Below are 20,951 nucleotides of genomic sequence, written 5' to 3'. Positions count from 1 at the left end.
TCCATCCATCCGTCTGTAACTGAAGTCTTCCCCTTCTCTCTCTTGCCTCTGAGTAAATACACTAAGCCCTTGTACACACGGTCGGAGAATCTGTCGGAATGAGTCTTATCGGACCGTGTGGTCAGATAATCCGACTGTAAAAACGGGTGAACAGCGGCGCTAGATATGGTGATAACATAAAATTATATAGCAACTGGAATATAGGTATACATAAAATGTGTGTGAATAAGCACACATAATATTAAAACATTTGTTAAAACATAATGTCCATAAATGATCTGAGATCTTGTATGATTAGCACCTGGAGGCAGCTCCCTTAGAGTGAAGCGATGAGCTCTGTGTAGAAATGGGAACAGAGGGGCGCCAGACTGAATGCAGTATAAATCATATATTTAATAAAAACAAGTAGTAACTCACAGGTTAAAGTAGATGAGTTCAGTATGTGGTGAAAATCGCCAGTCCTGGAGTCTCATAAAAGTCTTCCCTTTGCAGCCTGGGGCACTGGTGTGATCTTACAGGGATCCAGAGAATGCTGGGAACCAGGAGGCAGGAAACAAGAAGCAGCTGGTCGTGACTTCACAGGAACAGGAAGTGTGATTATTCACAGTGGCAAGGAATGGTAATGCATTTCGAAGCTACAGCTTCTTCATCAGACCATGATAGATAGATAATCCGACTGTGTGTGGTATGCATCGGACTGATTCCGTCCGAATCTCCGTCCGACCCAATTTTCCAACATGTTGGAAATATTTCCCGACCAACTGCGCCGGATGGACCTAATCCGATCATGTGTAGAGCATTTTCATCGGACCAAGTGCCACGCATGCTCAGATCAAAGCTATTGGCTACTAGCCTGAATGTAGTCCCATCGTAACGAAATTACGTCACCGCGTTCTTGGCAACCGCTAAATCAGACAACTTGGCCCGACCGTGTGTATGCAACAGTTTCGGACCCAATCCATCGGACTAAATCCGACAGACAAAATCTGACGGATTTGGCTGCCAAAATCTCCGACCGTGTGTACGTGGGCTCAGGTAAATCAGGGTTCTCAGAGCACCCCTTACTTCAGAGTTCCCCTTTACACCAGAGGCCACAGTGTTTCCCCTTACATCAGAATCTTCTCCGTACATCAGAGTTCTCAGTGTACACCCTCAGTATTCCCAGAGCATCCCTTATGTTAGAGTCCCCAGAGTTCTCCCTTACATCAGAGTCTGCAGAGTCCCCCCTTACAGTGAAAGGGAACTCCGAGTTCAGATGTAAAAGGGAACTCTGTGGACTGTGATGTAAAGGGGGACTCTTGTTATTAACTTCATATGATTAGAAATGTTATTTAGTAGAAAAATATATGTTTAGTTTATACTATAAAAAAAATTGCTGTGCGCCGCAAAAGTGTTCGGGTTTGACTTGAAGAAAAGGTGGCAACCCTACACAAAGACCTGGAAGGTTTCTTTGCAGAGCTGTACCAGATGTTAAATGCTTCCATTTTAGTAAAAACCGCCACACTTACCCAGTATGAGATTCTGTGACTGCCCAGTATTACTGTGTTGGAAATATATACAGTATATTAGCACATGCACCTACCTTAATTGGTAAGGCTACACATATTACAACAACATAAACCATTTCTGACTAGTTTTCAGTAGGATAAAATAACCATTAATATCAGAATCTATGCCCCATAAACCATAATGAACTATACTGGAATTGACATTTTTATTTACACTGTACATGTATGTATAAATATACATATTGTATGTATGTAAAAATAGTATGTTATTAAAACCAATCCACCAATATACAATTTCAATGAAAAAAACAGATATAAAACAAATCCGTTAAAGAAAATTTAAATAAAGTTGTGCCTGAACTTCTGACTTAACATGTTTTAATGCCAATAAGCAAATATTTTCAGGTATTTGAAATGCTTGTGAACCCTGGAGACAATGTTTTATTGGATACACCGACCTATTCAGGAACTATATCTGCCGTAAGTAGTCTTTTTGTATGTCAAGATTTTGTTATCAAATAAGTAATAATATTTTTTATACGATCTGATCAATCCGTTATGTATTACAAGTAACCCAACAGAAATTGGGACACATTTAGAAATGGGGGTTATTTACGAAAGGCAAATACACTTTGCACTGCAAGTGTACTTGGAAGTGCAGTCGCTCTAAATCTAAGGGGTACATCTGAAATGAGTGGAAGCTCTGCTGATTTTATTATCCAATCATGTGCAAGCTAAAATGTTGTTTTTTATTTTCCTGGCATGTCCCCCTCGGATCTACAGCGACTGCACTTCCAAATGCACTTTCAGAGCAGTTTCAAGTGCACTTGCAGTGCAAAGTGGATTTTCCTTTAGTAAATAACCCCCAATGTGTCTCAGTTTTCATTGGAAACCAGAAGCTGCAAAAACTGAACCTCAGTTCCCCACTCCACTATTCCCAACACCATCACAGTTCCGCTCACACAAATATCCTTCCTTGGAACCTCAGCAGCTGCTGCATATATGCCTCACTTGTAGTTTATCTTCCTGGCACCCCTTCAGTGTTTCCCATTACCCCCCCCCCCCCATCACCTGCACAGTGCACTTGGATCTGACAATCAGCTGTAGTCCACAAGTTTCTAGTGTGCTGCCACTATCTCCTAACTTTTCCATACTGTAATCCACTCTAACAGTCAACTTTGCCCCACAATTGTCCCCACTGTTGCCACTATCCTCTGACATTTCACACTGTGCTTAGATCTGACAGTTAGTTCTGCTACATAAGTGTCCCCACTGCTGCCTCTGTCCCCTGCACACTACACTCCACTGTGACAATCAGCTCTACTTTTCCTCTCTGATGTCTATGCGGGGTATGACCAAAATATTTAATTGGAGTTTCAACGTATATCCCACCATTTCCCTAAGCACTGACCATTCTATTCCTCTTGCACGCCAAAGAAAGGGTTACTTTCTTAATCGTACATCATGGGACACAAAGCCATAGTAATTACTATGTGGGTTATAGGCCACCTTCATGTGATGGACACTGGCACATCCTAAGATAGGATGTCCACTCCCTATATAACCCCTCCCACTACTTGGTGTACCTCAGTTTTTTCGCTAGTGTCTAAGGTGTTGGTCATGAGTAAAGATGTGCTGTGCTGAGCTCCACTGGTGCAATCCTTGCTGGGGCTAGCTATGCAGCTGGATCCATTCAAAGTGTCTTTTGAATGGTACCCGGGCCTCGTGCCAGAAGAAACAAGGTTTAGCCCGTAACGCTTCTCTTTTTCAGCCTTAAGTTTGGCAGGGTGTTTTATGGGTCCAGGAGTGCAGATCCCCGATAAAGAGGGGGCCCCAGTTCCTGAAGGTTTTTTAAACGGAGCCCACCGTGAGAGGTGAAGATTGGGTCTGTTGGTTTTACTACAGAAAACCCTGTGGCGGGGAAAGGTAAGTGGAGACTTCTAAAGAATTTTAAAGAATTTTAAAGTTTCTTGTGAATGTTCTCCTTTAAAAAGTAAATGTTGTCATGCCTAAAAGTCACCACTGGAGGCTGTATAGAGCATGTACCTTGTTATGCTTTCTCAAATCATGCTGTGTCAGCAGAAGCTGCAGCTTCCTCCGGCTTGCAGTCGCAGGATTTTTCTCTAAAAAACACCCCCCACCCAGACAAAATCTCTCCCCCTCTTTCTGAATAGAGGGAGAAGCAGAACGATCGGCAGATGCCACTCTGTTCTCCACTGCCCCTGTACGGTGGCTTGTCATAGCCCTCCTCCTCGCCGCCTTTCCCCCATACACACGCCGATCCCATAGGATCCGAGGCCCACACTCGCACAGGAAAGCATTCTTTTTTTAAAAGAGGAGGGGGGAGAGCATGGTGGGAACATGGAGTGGGCATGGATTAGCGTGGTGTTGGTGTGCAGCAACGTCCAGCGTGGGGGTAATTTTAAAAGACTTTATTTTGTTGCTGACTGCAGCTGTCAGAGAGGCACAAAAGCTACAAAGAGGTATGTAAGTGGTGACACATTTACTAAAAGCAACAGGCTGAGCGTTAAATAGCAGCGGCAGTTGCTGGACTATTTGTTCAAGCAGTGGATGTGATTTCTTCTGGTAGTCCCTCTACATTTGTGCATCGGGCTGTTGGCAGAAGGGGGGTAGAAACACCTCAAAAAGGGCTTAAAAGGGACTCCTGCAAGCTCTATACACTCTACATTGGCATTCTTCCTGGAAAGTTTCTGGGGTGGCCGGTCAGAGTAATTGATCAGGGCTATCAAATATTGCAATTGTTTTCAACACTGCAGCCCCTGTCCATATTACTGAAGAGGGTTTTCCTCAAGGCATGATGGAATTGGCTAGTGGCTTTAATTGCATCACAGAATAGGATAAAATGCGATTTCCCTTAGGGGACTATGAGAAGGCTGATGACTCCACTTCTGAGGGGTCAAATGCGGGGGGAGGGGGAGGATCAGCTTCACAATCTGAAAGATTGATGGTGCAATTCTTACTGAATTTATCTGCTCCACTTTTTTTCTACTCTTCAATGAATCGGTTGATATGCCCACTTTCTTGTTTGGGTTCACTAAAGCCTCCTCAAGCTGCGCATGCCTTTCCTGTCCATTCATTGCTGAAAGGGCTTATATATTCTGAGTGGGATCACCCAGATAAATATTTTTTTCCTCCTATAAAGTTTTAACACTTTTTCCTATGGAGGAAAAATTCACTAAGATATGGAAGGTACCAGCAATCGTCACTACTATATCCTCTGTGAATGAAAGTTTGACTTGTCCGTTAGACAATGCTCAAATGCTTAGGGATCCAATGGATAAAAAGTTGGAAATTCCTCTTGAAAAAGAAAAAACACTTTTTTTCTGATGCCTCAACATGCGCTAACAGCAAATGGTGTATGTCAATCTTTGAGAGACCAGTCTGAAGAGGTGCTCAAGGTTATTCTTGATCAGCGGGCCCAGGATTTAGCCAAGTTACCAGCAGTATTATGTTTGGCAAGAGACGTCATGACAGGTTCTATTCTTCAAGCCTCGCGCCTTACGCTTGGTTGGTGCATAAGCATAGAATCTTATTATTATTAAAACTTGGTCAGCCGAAGCGTCATGCAAAGCTCCTGGCTAGATTTCCTTTTCACGGTGAACGGCTGTTTAGGGATGATTTGGATAAATACATCCAAAAAAATTTTAGTGGAAAAAGTATCCTTTTGCTAGTTTGGAAGAGGAGTAAACGTGTTTTATTTAAACCTTCTCCAGTGCCCGGAGCATCTGCTTCCAGGCAGGCACGATGGCCTTCGCCTTCAAGTTTAAAAAGGAAACTGAAGCCTCCTTAGGGAGCACCCCCGCTCGCTCAAGTGGGGAGTAAGACTTCTGCAGTTCTCAAGGGTCTGGCAGGAAGAGTTTCAGAGGCTACGGCCACATTACCCTGAAAGCGCCCGATCTTGTCTGATCTCAGAGGCTAAGCAGGGTCAGGCCTGGTCAGTACCTAGATGGCAGACCACTTAGGAATGCCAGGTGCCATAGGCTGCAGATAGGTGACTTCTTCAATAACTCTAGGGTACAAACTTGAGTTCTGAAGGTCTCCTCATTTTCTCAGACTCCAGAGGAAAAGAAGTCTCTCTTTCAAACATTGGACCATCTTTTGTCTCAAAAGATTTATCTTAGTGGTTCCCATGCAAGAGCAGGGATTGGGGGTGTCTTATTTCAACCTTTTTACGTTACCAAAACCAAATGAGTATGTCAGACCTATTCTAGATCTCAAATATCTAATCCGGTTCTGAATATCCGCTCTTTCCGCATCAGTAGTCTCTGTCCTACAAGGTGGAGAACTTTTGGCATCAATAGACATCAGGGATGCATACCTCTATGTACCTAAATTTTTCACTCACCAGAAATATTTACGTTTCGAGGTAGAAAATCTTTTTTTTTTCAGTTTGTAGCTCTGCCTTTCGGTCTAGCTACTGCACTTCAAGTATTTACAAAGGTCTGGCCCCTCCTGTAGCCAGATTAATGCCCCAAGGTATAACGATTATAGCTTACCTAGATCTGCTCTTGATTGACTAGTTGGTAGCCCGCTTAGACCAAAGTATGATCTACAATCAACTACCTGGAATACCTAGGTTGGATTCTCAACCTAGAGAAATCCTCCTTAAAAAACTATAAAGGGGATTGGAATACTTGGGTCTGATTATTGATGCAGCCCAGAAAAAGGTATTCTTACCCCAAGCAAAGATCAGTGCCATAAAGGAACTTATTCAGATGGTCATAGCAAAGAAGAATCCTTCTATTCGATTTTGCATGAGGTTGTTAGGAAAGATGGTGGCTTCATTCGAGGCCCTTACTTATGCTCAGTTTCATTTGAAGCTGCGGCAAAACAACATTCTAGAGACCTGGGCAGCATGCTTGGCCCTGAGGGCCTGGATTTTCAGGTTACGGAATTGTCCTGTCAGGATCCAATCCGACAATACCATAGCAGTGGCCTATATCAATCACCAAGGGGGCACGACACATCCTGAGGCCCAGAGAGAGGTGAATTATATCTTAACTTGGGCAGAAAACAATGTGCCTTGCCTATCGGCAGGATTCATTCCAGGAATAGAAAATTGGCAGGCGGACTACTTGAGTCACCAGCAGTTGTTCCCAGGAGAATGTTCCCTTTACCCTGATATCTGCCTGACAATATGCCGAAGATGGGGGATCCCAGACATAGATCTGCTTTGGTGTTCCTGTGGAATCAGTCCTCACTGATTTATGCATTTCCTCCTATTCTGCTGCTTCCACCACTGCTTTACAGGATCAAGGAAGGGAGATCGCGATTCTTGTGGCCCAGAAGATCTTGGTATGCAGAGATCATAAGGATTGTGGTAGGGGACCTATGGACCCTACCACCATGGCTAGACCTTCTATCGCAAGGTCCGGTATTCCATCCTACCTTACAAACACTAAATTTTAAAGTTTGGCTGTTGATTTCTACATTCTAAAGAAGCGTGGGCTGTCAGGTCCAGTGGTATTTACCTTGATTAATGCAGGGAGCTGGCTTCCAGAATCATAGATTAGAGTCTAGAAAGCATATGTCTCCTGGTGTGAATCCAGGGGTTGGCACCCCAGGAAGTATGCTGTATGTAGAATCCTTGACTTTCTGTAGATGGGGCTAGAAATGAAGCTGGCCTTGCGTACTATCAAAAGGCCAGATTTCGGCCCTCCTGGTATTATTTCAACAACCACTTGCTTCACATTCTTTGGTTCATAGCTTATTCAGGGGGTAACACGACTTAATCCTCTGGTTAAGTTAACCATGAACCCTTGGGACATGGCTTTAGTTCTGTCGGCATTGCTGAAATAGCCTTTTTGAGCCAATACAGCATATTCCCTTGGTCTTTTTGATAAAGAAACTAATTTTCTGGTAGCCATATCTTCTGAAAGAAGGGTTTCAGAGTTGGCTGCTCTTTCTTGTAAGAGCCATATTTGATTATTCACAAGGATAAGATAGTATTGTGTCCTCTTCCTAACTTTCTACCGAAGGTAGTGTCTAGTTTTTATCCAAACTAGGATATTGTTCTACCTTCATTTTTTCCAAAACCTTATTCTATGGAAGTAAAATTACTACATTCTTTTGATATGGTAAGAGCACGCAAGGTCTACTTGAAGGCGACTGCTCAGATTCGAAAAACTGATGTTTCTAAATGGATTCAGCAGGTAACTGTTCAGGCTTATGGTTTAAAGAGGAGGATTCCACCCTCTCAAATCAAAAGCGCACTCCTAGGACTTTTAGTGCTTCGTGGGAGTACATCACCAAGCTTCCATTGTTCAAATGTGCAAGGCCTCAACTTGGGCTTCAGTCCATACATTTACCAGATTTTATCAGGTGAATGTAAAAAGGTATGAGGGTATCGCCTTTGGGTGTAGTGTGCTGCAGGCTGCAGCATAACTCCTCTGGTCTCATGTTGCTACAATTCTGTTGTGTCTCCCTCCCCTCAGTTAGCATTGCTCTGGGACATCCCACATAGTAATTACTATGGCTCTGTATCCCGTGATGTACGATTAAGAAAATAGGATTTTCTCTTATATTCACCGACCGACACAGCTCCTCTCTGTAACTAAATGGGTTGTATAGCCTGCCATTAGGAGAACTAGGCAAAATTGTTACACAATACACAGAACTTTTAATCCCGCCCCAGGGGGGCGGACCCTGTGCTATCAACCCTCCTCACTGCTCCCAGCAGATTCAGTTTTTATTTTGCCTAGTAAGGAGAATGACCTAGGAACCCTGTGGGCCCTCTCGGTCCATGTTTTTGCTGCAGGTTTGATGTTTTTTTGCTCAAGATGAATGATCATGGGATCTTCTATCAACTGCCGGCTTGGTGACAGGCTAAGGCTCGGGAGGCCACGACATGCCTCAGCTCCAGAGGTGGTCGGTGAGCTTCAATGCTCCGGGGTATACATATAACTGGGCTACTGCTGTCTAGATTACAGTATACCAGGCCAGCAGCTACCCTGTAACTGCGCAGGAGTAGTTCTGTGATGGAATGTCTCCCAGCTCTTCAGGACTGGCAAGTACGGCTCTCCCTGCTTCGGTGGGGTGAGCAGCTGGGCATTCCCTGGGGGGTCAATTCGGGGGCCACCTCACCTCCCTATCTTCTCTCCCAAGTCCCTATCTCCCCTCCTTCCCCCTTCTAAGGGGGGTGGCTGCATGTACTGCAGGTGTGTGTGTGAGTGGGTTCACTGGTTTCTCACCTGTGGGGGCTCTGTGTGGCTGGTGTTGGTCCTGGTCCCGATCTGGGGGGTCCCAAAAGGGTCTGTGGAGGTTGTTCTGGCTGTAGGCAGGCAACACATTTCTAGTTTTGTTCTGTCACCGCATGGCGCTGTCCGGCGGCCATCTTGGATATGGGAAAGCCTGTATTGCCCTGGTGAGCTTCAGCAGCCATCTTCTTTAGGATCTCCTATTAGTTACATTGGCGGCCATTTTCTTGAAGCCTGAGCGCTCTTTTCGCCGCAGTTCTCTTGTGGCAGCATTACATATGCTCTCACTTGCTGCTTCCTGTGTCCACTGTGTGTGCAGGACGATGGATGGCTCCTTGCTGAACACTGAAGCTAGCTCTGCAGAACGTTTCACCACTGTTATAAGCAGCTGCTGCTGACACAGTTTTCTCCTTTCTGCAACTGGGAACCTCCTAGGGACTACAGGCACTGCTAGTGGCATTCACAGAATGCCCCAGGGTGGGGAGTCTAGCGCTAAGTACGCCCCCCCCCCCATGCGGCGGCAGCAGGAGGGTGGGACCTTCACTGTCCTAAGTCCCCTTGCAGGTGGCAGACAGGCTAGGGTCAGCATGGCTTCAGAAACTGGTGTTTCTTCCTCCGAAATCCAGGCTATAGCAACTGGGTCACCTGCGGATAGCGTGGTGCGCATGGACACCCTGATGGCGGTCCTTGACTCTTTTGTTGCTAAGATAGAGGTGGCGCGTGGAAGGAAAGGTGCATGTAAGAGGCCCCTGCCCCCCCCCCCGTCCTCTGGGAGAGCTCTGATGCAGACTCGGGCCCTGCTGTGGCTGGTGACCTATCAGACATGGCTGACCAGGACCATTCGGACAGTGAGGATGATTCCCCGTCCGGGTCCGGGCGCAACAAAGCGCTTGTTGGAGCACTTATCACAGCTGTGCGTGATGCCCTGAAGATTGAGGGGCCAGCGGATCCCTCTGCTGATGTACCGGTCCCTTTTGGGTCCCACAAGCCAGCACATTCACCTAAGATGTTCCTGTATTTGACTTATTTTGACAAATTGCTCTACAGGGAATGTGGTTGCCCGCAACGGACCTTTTCCAGGGGTTCTACTCAAATGTGTTTGTTGTTCCCAAGAAGGAAGGGGTACGTCCAATCTTGGACTTAAAAGCCCTCAATCACTTTGTAAAGGTGCAGAGGTTCAGAATGGAATCAGTTCGCTCAGTCGCTGTACTCCATCAAGGGGACTTCCTGGCGTCCATGGACATCCAGGATGCTTACCTGCACATACCCATTTGCCTTCCGCATCAAAAATGTCTGCGTTTGGCAGTAGGGGAAGCCCACTACCAGTTTGTGGCTCTTCCTTTTGGCCTGGCATCAGCCCCTCGAGTCTTTACCAAAGTACTGGCTCCAGTATTGGCGTTGCTGAGGCAGGGCGGGATCGCGATCGTGGGTTACCTAGACGATCTCCTCCCGAGAGCATCTTCTGCCTCAGAATTAGAGGAGGATGTGGCGATCACCATGCAGACCCTGCAAGAATTTTGGTGGCTGTTGAACCTAAAGAAGTCGGTGGTTGTACCAACTCAGCGTCTGGAGTACCTGGGTCTACTATTGGACTCCAGGGAGGCCAGGGTTTTTCTCCCCTCCAGACAAATTGCTGACTCTCAGGTCTGCGGTCAAGCTACTGATGAACCGCAAGTGGTCGTCGCTCCGCTTTTGCATGCGAGTGCTGGGACTCATGGTGGCCTCCTTTGAGGCAGTACCTTATGTCCAGTTCCATACCAGAGTCCTGCAGAAGGAGATATTGACAAAATGGGACAAATCTCGGTTGTCCCTGGATCGGCGGATCCAGGTGAGCCAACCAGTCAGGGATCCTTGATCTGGTGGTTGAGGTCCCTGGTGATTCACTCCGGAAAATCGTTTCTTCCTCTGCACTGGACGGTGATCACTATGGACGCCAGTCTGTCCGGCTTGGGTGGAGTGATGGGGATTCAGTCGGCACATGGCCTCTGGTCGAAGGAAGAATCCAAGTTGCCGATCAGTCTGCTCGAATTCAGAGCGATCAGGCTGTGCCTCCACACGTGGTCAATGTGTCTTCAAGGGCGTCCGACCAGGATTCAGTCAGACAATGCCACGGCTGTGGCGTACATAAATCACCAAGGGGGAACAAGAAGCTCAGCTGTTGCTCGGGAGGTCGCTCACATACTTTGGTGGGCAGAGTGACACCTTCCATCCCCGTCAGCCATTTACATCCCGGGGGAGGAAAATTGACAGGGGGACTATCTGAGCCGCCAGATGCTGGACCCAGGAGAGTGGACGTTGCATCCGAAGATATTCCAGCTGCTGTGCCTGAAATAGGGCACGCCAGATGTGGATCTCTTGGCCTCCCGTCTCAATCGGAAAGGGGCGAGATTCGTGTCCAGGACGAGAGATCCGTGGGGAGACGCGTCAGACGCGCTGGTGGCTCCATGGGATCAGTACCAGCTGGTCTACGCCTTTCTTCCACTGAAACTGTTGCCACGTCTACTTCGCAGAGTGGAAGCCGAGAGGATTCCAGTAATCCTGGTTGCCCCCGATTGGCCTCAGCGGCCCTGGTACACAGACCTGGTACGTCTGGTGGCAGACGCTCCCTGGCGACTGCCACTGCGGGAGGACCTTCTATTTCTAGGTCCAATCTTTCACCCTGCTTTACCATCGCTGGCTTTAACGGTATGGCAATTGAGAGCCAGGTGCTGAGGAACCGGTGTCTGTCAGACTCGGTGATTCCAACTATGCTGAGGGCACGGAAATCTTCTTCACGGAAGATATACCATCGTACCTGGAAGGCCTACATCTCCATGTGTGAGGTGGAAGGGTGGCATCCGCGCTCCTTTTCTATATCGAGGATGCTGCTGTTTCTTCAGCATGGAGTGGACCAGAGATTGGCGTTGAGCACCATTAAGGGGCAAATTTCAGCCCTGGCTGTCTTTTTTCAGCGACCCCTAGCATCTCGCTCATTAGTGAGTACCTTTGTTCAGGGGGTACGACATGTAGTCCCTCCGGTGCGTCCTCCGTTACTCCATGGGATTTGAACCTGGTATTGTCGGCGCCTCAGAAGCCGCCATTTGAGAATATCAGGGAGATTCCCCTGTTGACCCTTTCACAGAAGGTGGTCTTTCTAGTGGCCATCACATCAGCCAGGAGGGTTTCAGAATTGGCGGCCTTGTCCTGCAAGTCGCCTTATCTGGTCATCCACAGGGATAAGGTGGTGTTGCGTCCGCCACCGTCCTTTCTATCAAAGGTGGTTTCGGCTTTTCATATCAATGAGGACATTGTATTACCATCGTTGTGTCCTAAGCCGAAGCACCACAAGGAGGTGGCCCTTCACGCTCTCGATGTGGTTAGGGCTCTGAAGGTGTACTTGTCTGCCGCAGCTTCGTTTCGGAAGGCAGACTCACAGGCAGCCGTGTAGTTGCAATTGATTTTTTTCCTGGTTTTTCGATAAAAACGCAGTACTGTTTTGTTAGCGCACTGTTGCGTTACTTCCGCAATGTTGCGGTCCTAGGGGATCACTCCTGTTGAGGATACCCAGTTATATGGTGGTGTTTTTCCACACACTGCTGTTTTTTTGTGGGTTTAGTTTCACTAGTTCCCACTTGCCATGGTGGATGAAATTTTATGCTGTTTTTACCCACCCCTCGTTTTGGCACTGCTTGGGGCGTCCCATTTAGTTACAGAGAGGAGCTGTGTCGGTCGGTGAATATAAGAGAAAATAGGATTTTTGTACTCACCGTAAAATCCTTTTCTCTGTAATTTACCGACCGACATAGCACCCACCCCTCCTTTTCTCTATGTTATACTGCTTGTTGACATATTGAGGAGGGTTGATAGCACAGGGTCCGCCCCCCTGGGGCGGGATTAAAAGTTCTGTGTATTGTGTAACAATTTTGCCTAGTTCTCCTAATGGCAGGCTATACAACCCATTTAGTTACAGTGAAGAGCTGTGTCAGTCGGTGAATTACAGAGAAAAGGATTTTATGAGTACAAAAATCCTATTTTTATAACAGCTTACCTGTAAAATCCTTTTCTTTGAAGTGCATTACGGAACACAGAGCTCCCTCCCCTCTTTCTGGTATACATGTGTATTGCTTTGCTACAAAACTGAGGTACTCTGGTAGTGGGAGGGGTTATATAGGGAGTTGACTTCCTGTCTTAGGGTGTGCCAGTGTCCATCACCTGAAGGTGGCCTATAACCCACATAGTAATTACTATGGCACTGTGTCCCGTGATGTACTTCAAAGAAAAGGATTTTACAGGTAAGCTGTTATAAAAATCCTATTTTTTCTCCCATACCACAATTCTAGTGCACTGATTTTCAGGCTTTATGATATAGAAGCTTTCACTGCCTTGTGTTATCACTGAGCATGTACCACAACTCTGACTATACAAAAACTGGCGATTCACAAAGCTAACACACCAAAACAAGGATCCTGTTTTCCAAAAAAGTGGTATTTGTTTTCATCTAAATTCCAATGAAATTTGAAAATAAAGATGCTTATCCTTTGTACATTATACCTCAATCCTGTGGTCTTCCTCCCTGTTGGTTCCGCTTGTTAAAATCTTTCCCCCCCAGTGGCATACTTCCTGGCCTCTGACTGGTTTTGATGCCACCACTCTTCCTAAAATCATCACATAAAGCAAGACCAGCAGAAACATCCCATAGTGATGACCTCCTGCATTGTATGTGATGGCACATGAGTGCCTTTACATGTTCCAGAGCTGGAGAACTGAGTAACAGAATAATCAGCTGTTGCGGTGTTCATTGGCTTCATCAGCTCGGGGGAGGGGGGAATATTAATTGAAGTCCATCTATGCACACTTAATCCCCTCTATACACACCTCTACCATTTTGTAAGCAATAGCCAAAACTTTAAGTTGAACAGAAGGATATAGTTTTGAGGAAACAGAATCGTTTTGTAAAATCATGATGCTGATAAGCTTTTATTTACAGGTAAGACCTTTGGGTTGCAATCTCATTGGTGTCCCCACTGACCAACATGGTATGATTCCTACGGCTCTTAAGGATATTCTTTCTAGATGGCGACCAGAGGATGCCACTAATCCTGAAAAGAATAACCCAAAAGTTCTATATACCATACCAAATGGAGGTAATCCTACTGGGGCCTCACTCACTGAAGAGCGCAAAATAGAAATCTACCAGGTAATATAAAATGGAATGTTTATAACCTTTATATTAACAAATACCATTATATTAATTGATTACTGTCCGTGATACTTTTTTATTTGCACTAACAGCACACACTTTTGGGGTATGTCCCCTTCATCAAGGTCCCAGCAGTACTGATTCACAAAAGTTTTAGCAGAATGTTACGAAAAACAAAAGCAAAAAAAAAACACAATCTCTGAGGGAAAGGAAAAGAAAGGGAAAAAAAACACACATAAACAAATGTATATGACAATGGAAATACAACTAGCATAGTTAGTGAGACATGACAGAGCTATAGACTGGGGGCGGGAGCCATGACAGTCACAGAATGGGTCGTAAAACTATTGGATAATGAGTAAGAAAACCCATATCTTGTGTCAAATAGAAGTATCATTCTTAGTTCAAAAGTTTTCCTTTCCTGGATAGTTCTGAAATTCTCTTTGAGAATGAAAACACTGAGGTCTTCTATAGAGTGGTCTGGCAGTGATAAATGATGTCCCACAGGTGTGCAGAAACTATCTTCCTTATGTTCCTTGATGGTATGTCTGGGCCAATTCATCCTTGTTTGCAACTAGGGATGAGCTCTAACTCGAACATCGGCCGTTCGTCTGTTCGGCGAATTCAGAACTTTGTGGACCGTTTGCACCAAATTTGTGTGGCAAGAATGGCCCACAATGCACTACGTCATCGCAGTGCATTGCTGGCTCATGATTGGCTAAGCATGCACTGTGACCCCGTGTGCTTGGTCAATCACAGCGCCGGCAGCGAGGAGAGCCATAATTGGCTTCAGGCAGGATGTCTGTGGCCAATTATAGCTCAGGGGGTTTAGTACACATTCCACACTATATAAGGCTGCCAGCGTGGCGGCCTTGTGTAGTGTGTTGGCATGCAGGGAAAGAGCTAGATAGGCAGGGACAGTGTGTTATTTTCTCAGCCATCCAGCGCAGTATACACCTGTATCTACCCTTTATTGCTGGTGTTCTCTAATGCAGGCATCTGCAGGAGTTAGTGGGGGTTGTGTGCTTCCAGCACAGCACACACCTGTATCTACCCTTTATTGCTGGTGTTCTCTAATAAAGGCATCTGTAGGTTAAAGTGGGTGTTGTGTGCCTCCAGCACAGTATACACCTGAAGATACCCCTTATTGCTGGTGTTTTCTGTTGCATAGCTTGCATTTTAGCCTTTAAGATTAGCACTTTTGATTTCGAACGTTCGAGTCCCATAGACTTTAATAGGGTTCTAAAGTTCGTATGAATTTTCAGTCCGTTCGAATGATCTGGTGCGAACCGAACCGGGGGGTGTTCTGCTCATCCCTATTCGCAACATCTGTCTTGTTTCGCCAATGTAAGATCCTTTCGCTACATCTTTGGCATTGGGTGAGGTACACAACATTACTGGAGCTGCCGTTGTACGACTCTGTGATGTTGAACGTCCCTTTTGTTGTGTGTGACACTTTTAGATTGATCAGGTTGCACAGTTGCAGTGTTTTTTTATTGCAGGGTTTGCTTCCATTATTTGTGACTTCATATTTCGAAAGAAGTTTCCTGCTGATTAGTTTATGTCTGAGGTTAGATGGTTGTCCGAAAATCAGTATTGGGGGTTGTTGGAATATTTCTTTCAGAGTTTCATCCTCTCGTATGGTGGGTTAATCCGACCCAAAATTTTACTAAGTAATTAAAACGTCTAATCAGCAGGAAGGTCTTATTAAAACAATACCAACCCACCCACATTCAGAACTGTTTAATGCAATTCCGGATTATTCAGAAATTGGGGACTTCTGCGTGCTGCCAAAGATTCACAAGCCAGGAAATCCAGACTCATCATAACTGGTGTGTAGAATCTCTGCACAGTAACATCTTTCACAAGGATGGGTTGGCTGCATGTCAAAACTTATCCTCACGAAACCACAAATACACTGCTCAGGATGTTGCACAGCTCATCAAATTCATTCTTACACACAACTACTTGACTTTCAACAATGATATCTATCTCCATTGTATGGGTACTGCTATGGGAAGTAAAATGGCACCTTGATATGCAAATTTATTTATGGCTGACCTGGAGGACAAATTCCTGAACAGCATACAACAAAATCCATACAGATATTATCGCTATATTGATGATATTTTCATCATATGGACAGAACGTGAAGAACATCTAAAACAGTTTTACTCATTGATCAACACTTTTGACTTGTCTATCAAACTAAAAATGTATTATTCTAACACACATGTCAATTTCCTAGACATTGCATTGAAGGAAACTAGCTGACTGTTGCTACTATCTTCAGTTTCAGTTTTTACCCCCAACACACTAAATGGGCCATCATACACAGCCAGGCCATCAGATACCACTGAATATCTTCAGATCCAGAAGACAGAGATAAACATCTCAGAACACTAGCAGACTCCTTCCATAAGAAAGGGTACAAAGACATAACCATCAACACCAGCATAACCATGGCCTTGAAAACCAGAAGAGAAAATCTACTTCAATGCAATGAGACAAAAACAAATAATCATGTACCTCTAGTAACCACATGCAATCCAGCACTAGAAGGCATAAGAAAGATAATCAAAGATTTACAACCCAAAGATGAAACTCTCAAAGAAATATTCCAACAACCCTCAATACTGGCTTTCAGACAACCACCCAACCTCAGACATACACTAATGATCAGGAAACTTCATTCTGATTATAAAGTCACAAATAATGGATGCAAACTCTGTAATAAAAAAATGCTGCAAACTGTGCATTATCCAACAGTTTTACGCCCCCCTCTGTGACTGTCACCCCCCCCCCCCAGTCTATAGCTCTCCCTCTGTCTTATCTTATCTCTAGTTTTATTACCATTACCATGTACATTTGTTTGTGTGTTTGTTTTTCCTTTTTCTCTTATATTCACCGACCGACACAGCTCCTCTCTTAGACCATTGGGTTGTATACCTTTCCCTTTAGGAGACACTAGGCAAAGTTGTAACACAGAACTTTCAGTTCTGCCCAGGGGGCAGTCCCCTAGGTATCAACTCTCCACCCTGCCTTGCAGTAATCAGTTTTATTTTGCCTAGTGAAGGAGACAGACCTAGGAACCCTGAGGGCCCATAGGTCCATGTTTTTTATGCAGAAGCTTCGCATTTTGCGCAAGATGAGAGATCCTGTGATCTTCTATCAACAGCCGGCTGGGTGACAGGCTGGTTCACTTATCCTTGTAGTCTCCCCAGTCCGGTCATCGAGCGTCTGCAGGTCGCAGCTACGGCTCCGCAGGCCATGACATACCTCAGCTCCAGAGGTGGTCGGTGAGCTTTTATGCTCCAGGGCATACATATGACCGGGCTACTGATGTCTGGATCACAGTATGCCGGGCCAGCATCTACCCTGTAACTGTTCAGTGAGTAGATCTGCCATGGAATGTCTCCCAGCTCTGCAGGACTGGTAAGTACAGCTCTCCCTGCCTCGGTGGGACTGAGCAGCTGGGCATTCCCTGGGAGCTCTCCCTTGTCCCTATCTTCCCTCTCTCCCCCCCCTGGGGGGAATGCTGCATGTGGCTGCTAAGCGGTGTGTGTGTGTGACTATACAGGGGCTCCGTGGGCTCTCATCTGATATGGGGGGGGCTGGCTGATAGTGGTGGTCCTGGGTCCTGTGTGGTGTCCCCTCGAAGGTGCCTGTGAGGGTCTGCTGTGAATGGTGCAGCGCTGTGGCTTTGTAGGGGGTTTTTTATTTCTACCTCATGGCGATGTTTGGCGGCCATTTTAGGTGTGGGCAGAGCAGGCTGACTGTCTGGGCTTCAGTGGCTATTTTCTATGTGATTCCTATTAAGGCACTGGCGGCCATTTTCTGGGAGCCTGACCATGTTTTCAGCGTTCTCTGGCAGCACATGACTCATGTGCTTTCACAGCCATTTTCCCTGTTTCTTGTCTGTGTACTGGACGCTGGGCGGCCATTTTATTGAAGCCTGAGCATTTTTTGCTGATCGTTTAGTGATCATTCCGGCGGTTATCACCAACTAAGTTTTGTTTTCCTCTGCACATGGGGGCACTCAGGGACTACAGGCACCACTTGTGGACAGTGCAGATCTCCCCAGGGTGGTGAGTCCAGCGGGAATGAGCCCCTCAGTCAGCGGCAGCAGGGAGGGTGGGACTGTCACTGTCCTAAGTCCCCTTCGGGTGGCAGACAGGATAGGGTCAGCATGGCTTCAGAAACGAGTTTCTTCCCCCAAAATCCAGGCAATGGCAACCGGGTCCCTGCAGACTACGCAGTATCCATGGACACCCTGATGGCGGCCCTCAATTCTTTTGTTGCTAGATGGAGGCGGTGTGTGGGAAGATGGGTGCAATAAGGTGGCCCCTGTTCCCCACGTCCTCTGGGGAGAGCTCTGGCACAGACTCGGGCTCTGCTGAGGCTGGTGACCCCTGCTCTGTCTTGTCAGATGACGATGACCAGGACCGTTCGGACAGTGAGGATGAGTCCCCATCCAGGTCAGTGCGCGACAAAGCGCTTGTTGGAGTTATCACAGCTGTGCGTGATACCCTGAAGTTTCAGGAGCCAGCAGGTCCGCCTGCTAATGTAGCGGTCCCTTTTGGGTCCCGAAAGCCAGCATGTTCACCTATGGTGTTCCCGTATCTGACTTATTTGCAAGTTCACTTACAGGGAGCGGGGTCGCACGCAACGGACCTTTTTGGTCCCCAGGCACATGGCAGTGCATTACCCCTTTGAAGAAAGCCTTCTCACAAGTGGTCGGCTCCTCCAGTCGTGGACCTTCAGTATCCAGGTTAAATAAGTAACCATGATCTCGGTAGTGGGGACTCCTGCATTTAAGGATCCCGCGGACAGGAAGGCCGAGGCAGTGGCTCGTTCCTTGGTTACGGTTGTGGGGTCCGCTGTGCGACCAGTACTGGCATTCGCCCTCACAGACACTGACTGAGCGGGCAAAACTTTTGCACCGCGAATTGGGAGAGCAACAGGCTTCTCCTATCTGCGTGAAATTAGCAGACCAACTAGTGCAAGGCCTTAAGTACGTTGTGACGTGGCCCTGGATACCCTCCATTTGTATCTAGGGCTTCGGGGGCCGCTGTGGTGCTGAGTCGTCTGAATTGGCTAATATGCTGGTCTGTGACCAGGCATCTAAAAAAGCCCTGACGGATCTTCCCCTCCTTGACAACCGGCTCTTTGGAGCCTCTTTGCATGACATTAGTAAAAATGCCACCGGTGGTAGAGTACACTATTCCCACAGGACAGGAAGGCTGCCACGCCATATGGCAAGGGCCCCCGTTTTCCGTTTACTAACGACTTTTTAGTCCGCCTGGAGCTTCGGTATAACGCCCCCAGCCCAACAGGATGATCACGGACGTACAAAAACATCCCTGGAACCGCCGAACAAGCCTGTGAGTATAAGTGCTGCCGCATGAATGTTGTCCCCACCCATGTCTCGGGTGGGGTGGGTCGCCTTCGGGAGTTTGCAGCCCGGTGATCCCCTCAGTTTCCGACCAATGGGTCTGCGATCTGATTTCCTTAGGCTACAAGATAGAGTTTCTCTCTTGGTCACCAAACAGACTCTTCCTCTCCAGCATACCCATATCCCCGGCTCACCGGGAGGCCCTTTTGGGGGCAGTAAGGGACCCGCTGAGTCGCAGGGTGGTTGTACCAGTTCCGGATTGGAACGTTTCCAGGGATTCTACTCAAAAATGCTTGTAGTTCCCAAGAAGGAAGGGGAACATCCAATCTTGGACCTAAAAGCCCTCTATAACTTTGTTAAAGTGCAGAGGTTCAGAATGGAATCAGTTCGCTCAATAGTTGCTGCACTCCATCAAGGGTACTCCCTGCCATCCTGGACTTCCAGGATGCGTACCTGCACATACCCATATGCCTGTGACAGCAGAAGTTTCTGCAATTTGCAGTCGGGGAAGCCCACTACCAGTTTGTGGCTCTCCCTTTTGGTCTGGCATCAGCCCCCCGAGTCTTTACCAAGGTTTTGGCTCCGGGTTTGGCGTTGCTACGGCAACATGGGGTAGCGATCGTGCGATATCTATCTCCTCCTGAGAGCATCTTCTGCCTCAGAATTAGAGGAGGATGTGGCGATCACCATGCAGACTCTGCGAGTATTTGGGTGGCTGTTGAACCTAAAGAACTCAGTGATTGTACCAACTCAGCATTTGGAGTACCTAGGCTTGCTGCTAGACTCAATGGAAGCGAGAGTTTTTCTCCCTTCAGACAAGCTGCAGACTCTTAGATCCGCGGTAAAACTGCGGATGAACCGCAGGTGGATGTCACTTTGCTTTTGCATGCGAGTCCTAGAGCTCATGGTGGCCGCCTTTGGGGCTGTACCGTTTGCCAAGTTCTACACCGGAGTCCTGCAGAAGGAGATCTTGTCAAAATGGGACAGATCTCAGTTGTCCCTGGATCGTCAGATTCAGGTGAGCAAGTCCGTCAGAGAATCACTGATCTGGTGGCTGAGGTCCCTGGTTATTCAGGCCGGGAAGTCGTTCCTCCTTCTAAAAGTGGACAGTGATCACACAGAACATCAGCCTTTTCGGCTGGGGTGGAGTAATGGGGGTTCAGTCGGCTCAGGGCCTCTGGTCGACGAAAGAATCCGAGTTGCCGATCAATCTGCTCGAATTGAGAGCGATCAGGCTGTGCATCTCCACATGGTCAATGAGGCTGCAAGGACGTCTGATCAGGATCCAGTCAGACAACGGCACTGCAGTGGCATACGTCAATCACCAAGGGAGGACAAGTAGCTCAGCCGCGGCACGGGAGGTCGCTCACATACTTCGGTGGGCAGAGCGACATGTACTGGTTTTGTCGGCCATTTACATTCCCGGAGTGGAGAACTGGCTGGCGGACTATCTGAGTCACCAGAAGCTGGACCCAGGAGTATGGATGTTGCATCTGGAGATATTCAGGTTACTGTGCCTGAGGTGGGGCACACCAGACGTGGATCTTCTGGCCCCCCGTCTCAATCGGAGGGTGCCAAGATTCATGTCCAGGATAAGAGATCCGTGGGCAGATGTGTCAGATGCGCTGGTGGCGCTGTTACCACATCTGATT

The 20,951-nt window shown here is 47.0% G+C and overlaps 1 protein-coding gene and 1 pseudogene across 2 annotated transcripts in view; both read left to right on the top strand.

Annotated features, from left to right (window-relative positions):
* The window catches only part of AADAT (aminoadipate aminotransferase), a 170,503-nt gene that overhangs the window by 74,388 nt on the left and 75,164 nt on the right, over positions 1–20,951 (top strand). For both annotated transcript variants that reach the window (XM_077477205.1, XM_077477206.1), the window contains exons 5-6: positions 1,914–1,988; positions 13,692–13,901. In XM_077477205.1, coding sequence (XP_077333331.1) covers positions 1,914–1,988; positions 13,692–13,901 — 285 coding nt within the window. The remainder of the gene's footprint in view (positions 1–1,913; positions 1,989–13,691; positions 13,902–20,951) is intronic.
* On the top strand, positions 5,394–5,512 carry LOC143979578 (5S ribosomal RNA; annotated as a pseudogene).

This window comes from Lithobates pipiens, unplaced genomic scaffold, assembly GCF_037356315.1.
Source record: "Lithobates pipiens isolate NorthernLeopardFrog02 unplaced genomic scaffold, aLitPip1_a1.2 Scaffold_13, whole genome shotgun sequence".
NCBI lineage: Eukaryota > Metazoa > Chordata > Amphibia > Anura > Ranidae > Lithobates > Lithobates pipiens.
The sequence above is the reverse complement of the archived record's forward strand: the minus strand, read 5'-3'. Positions and strand labels throughout refer to the sequence as shown.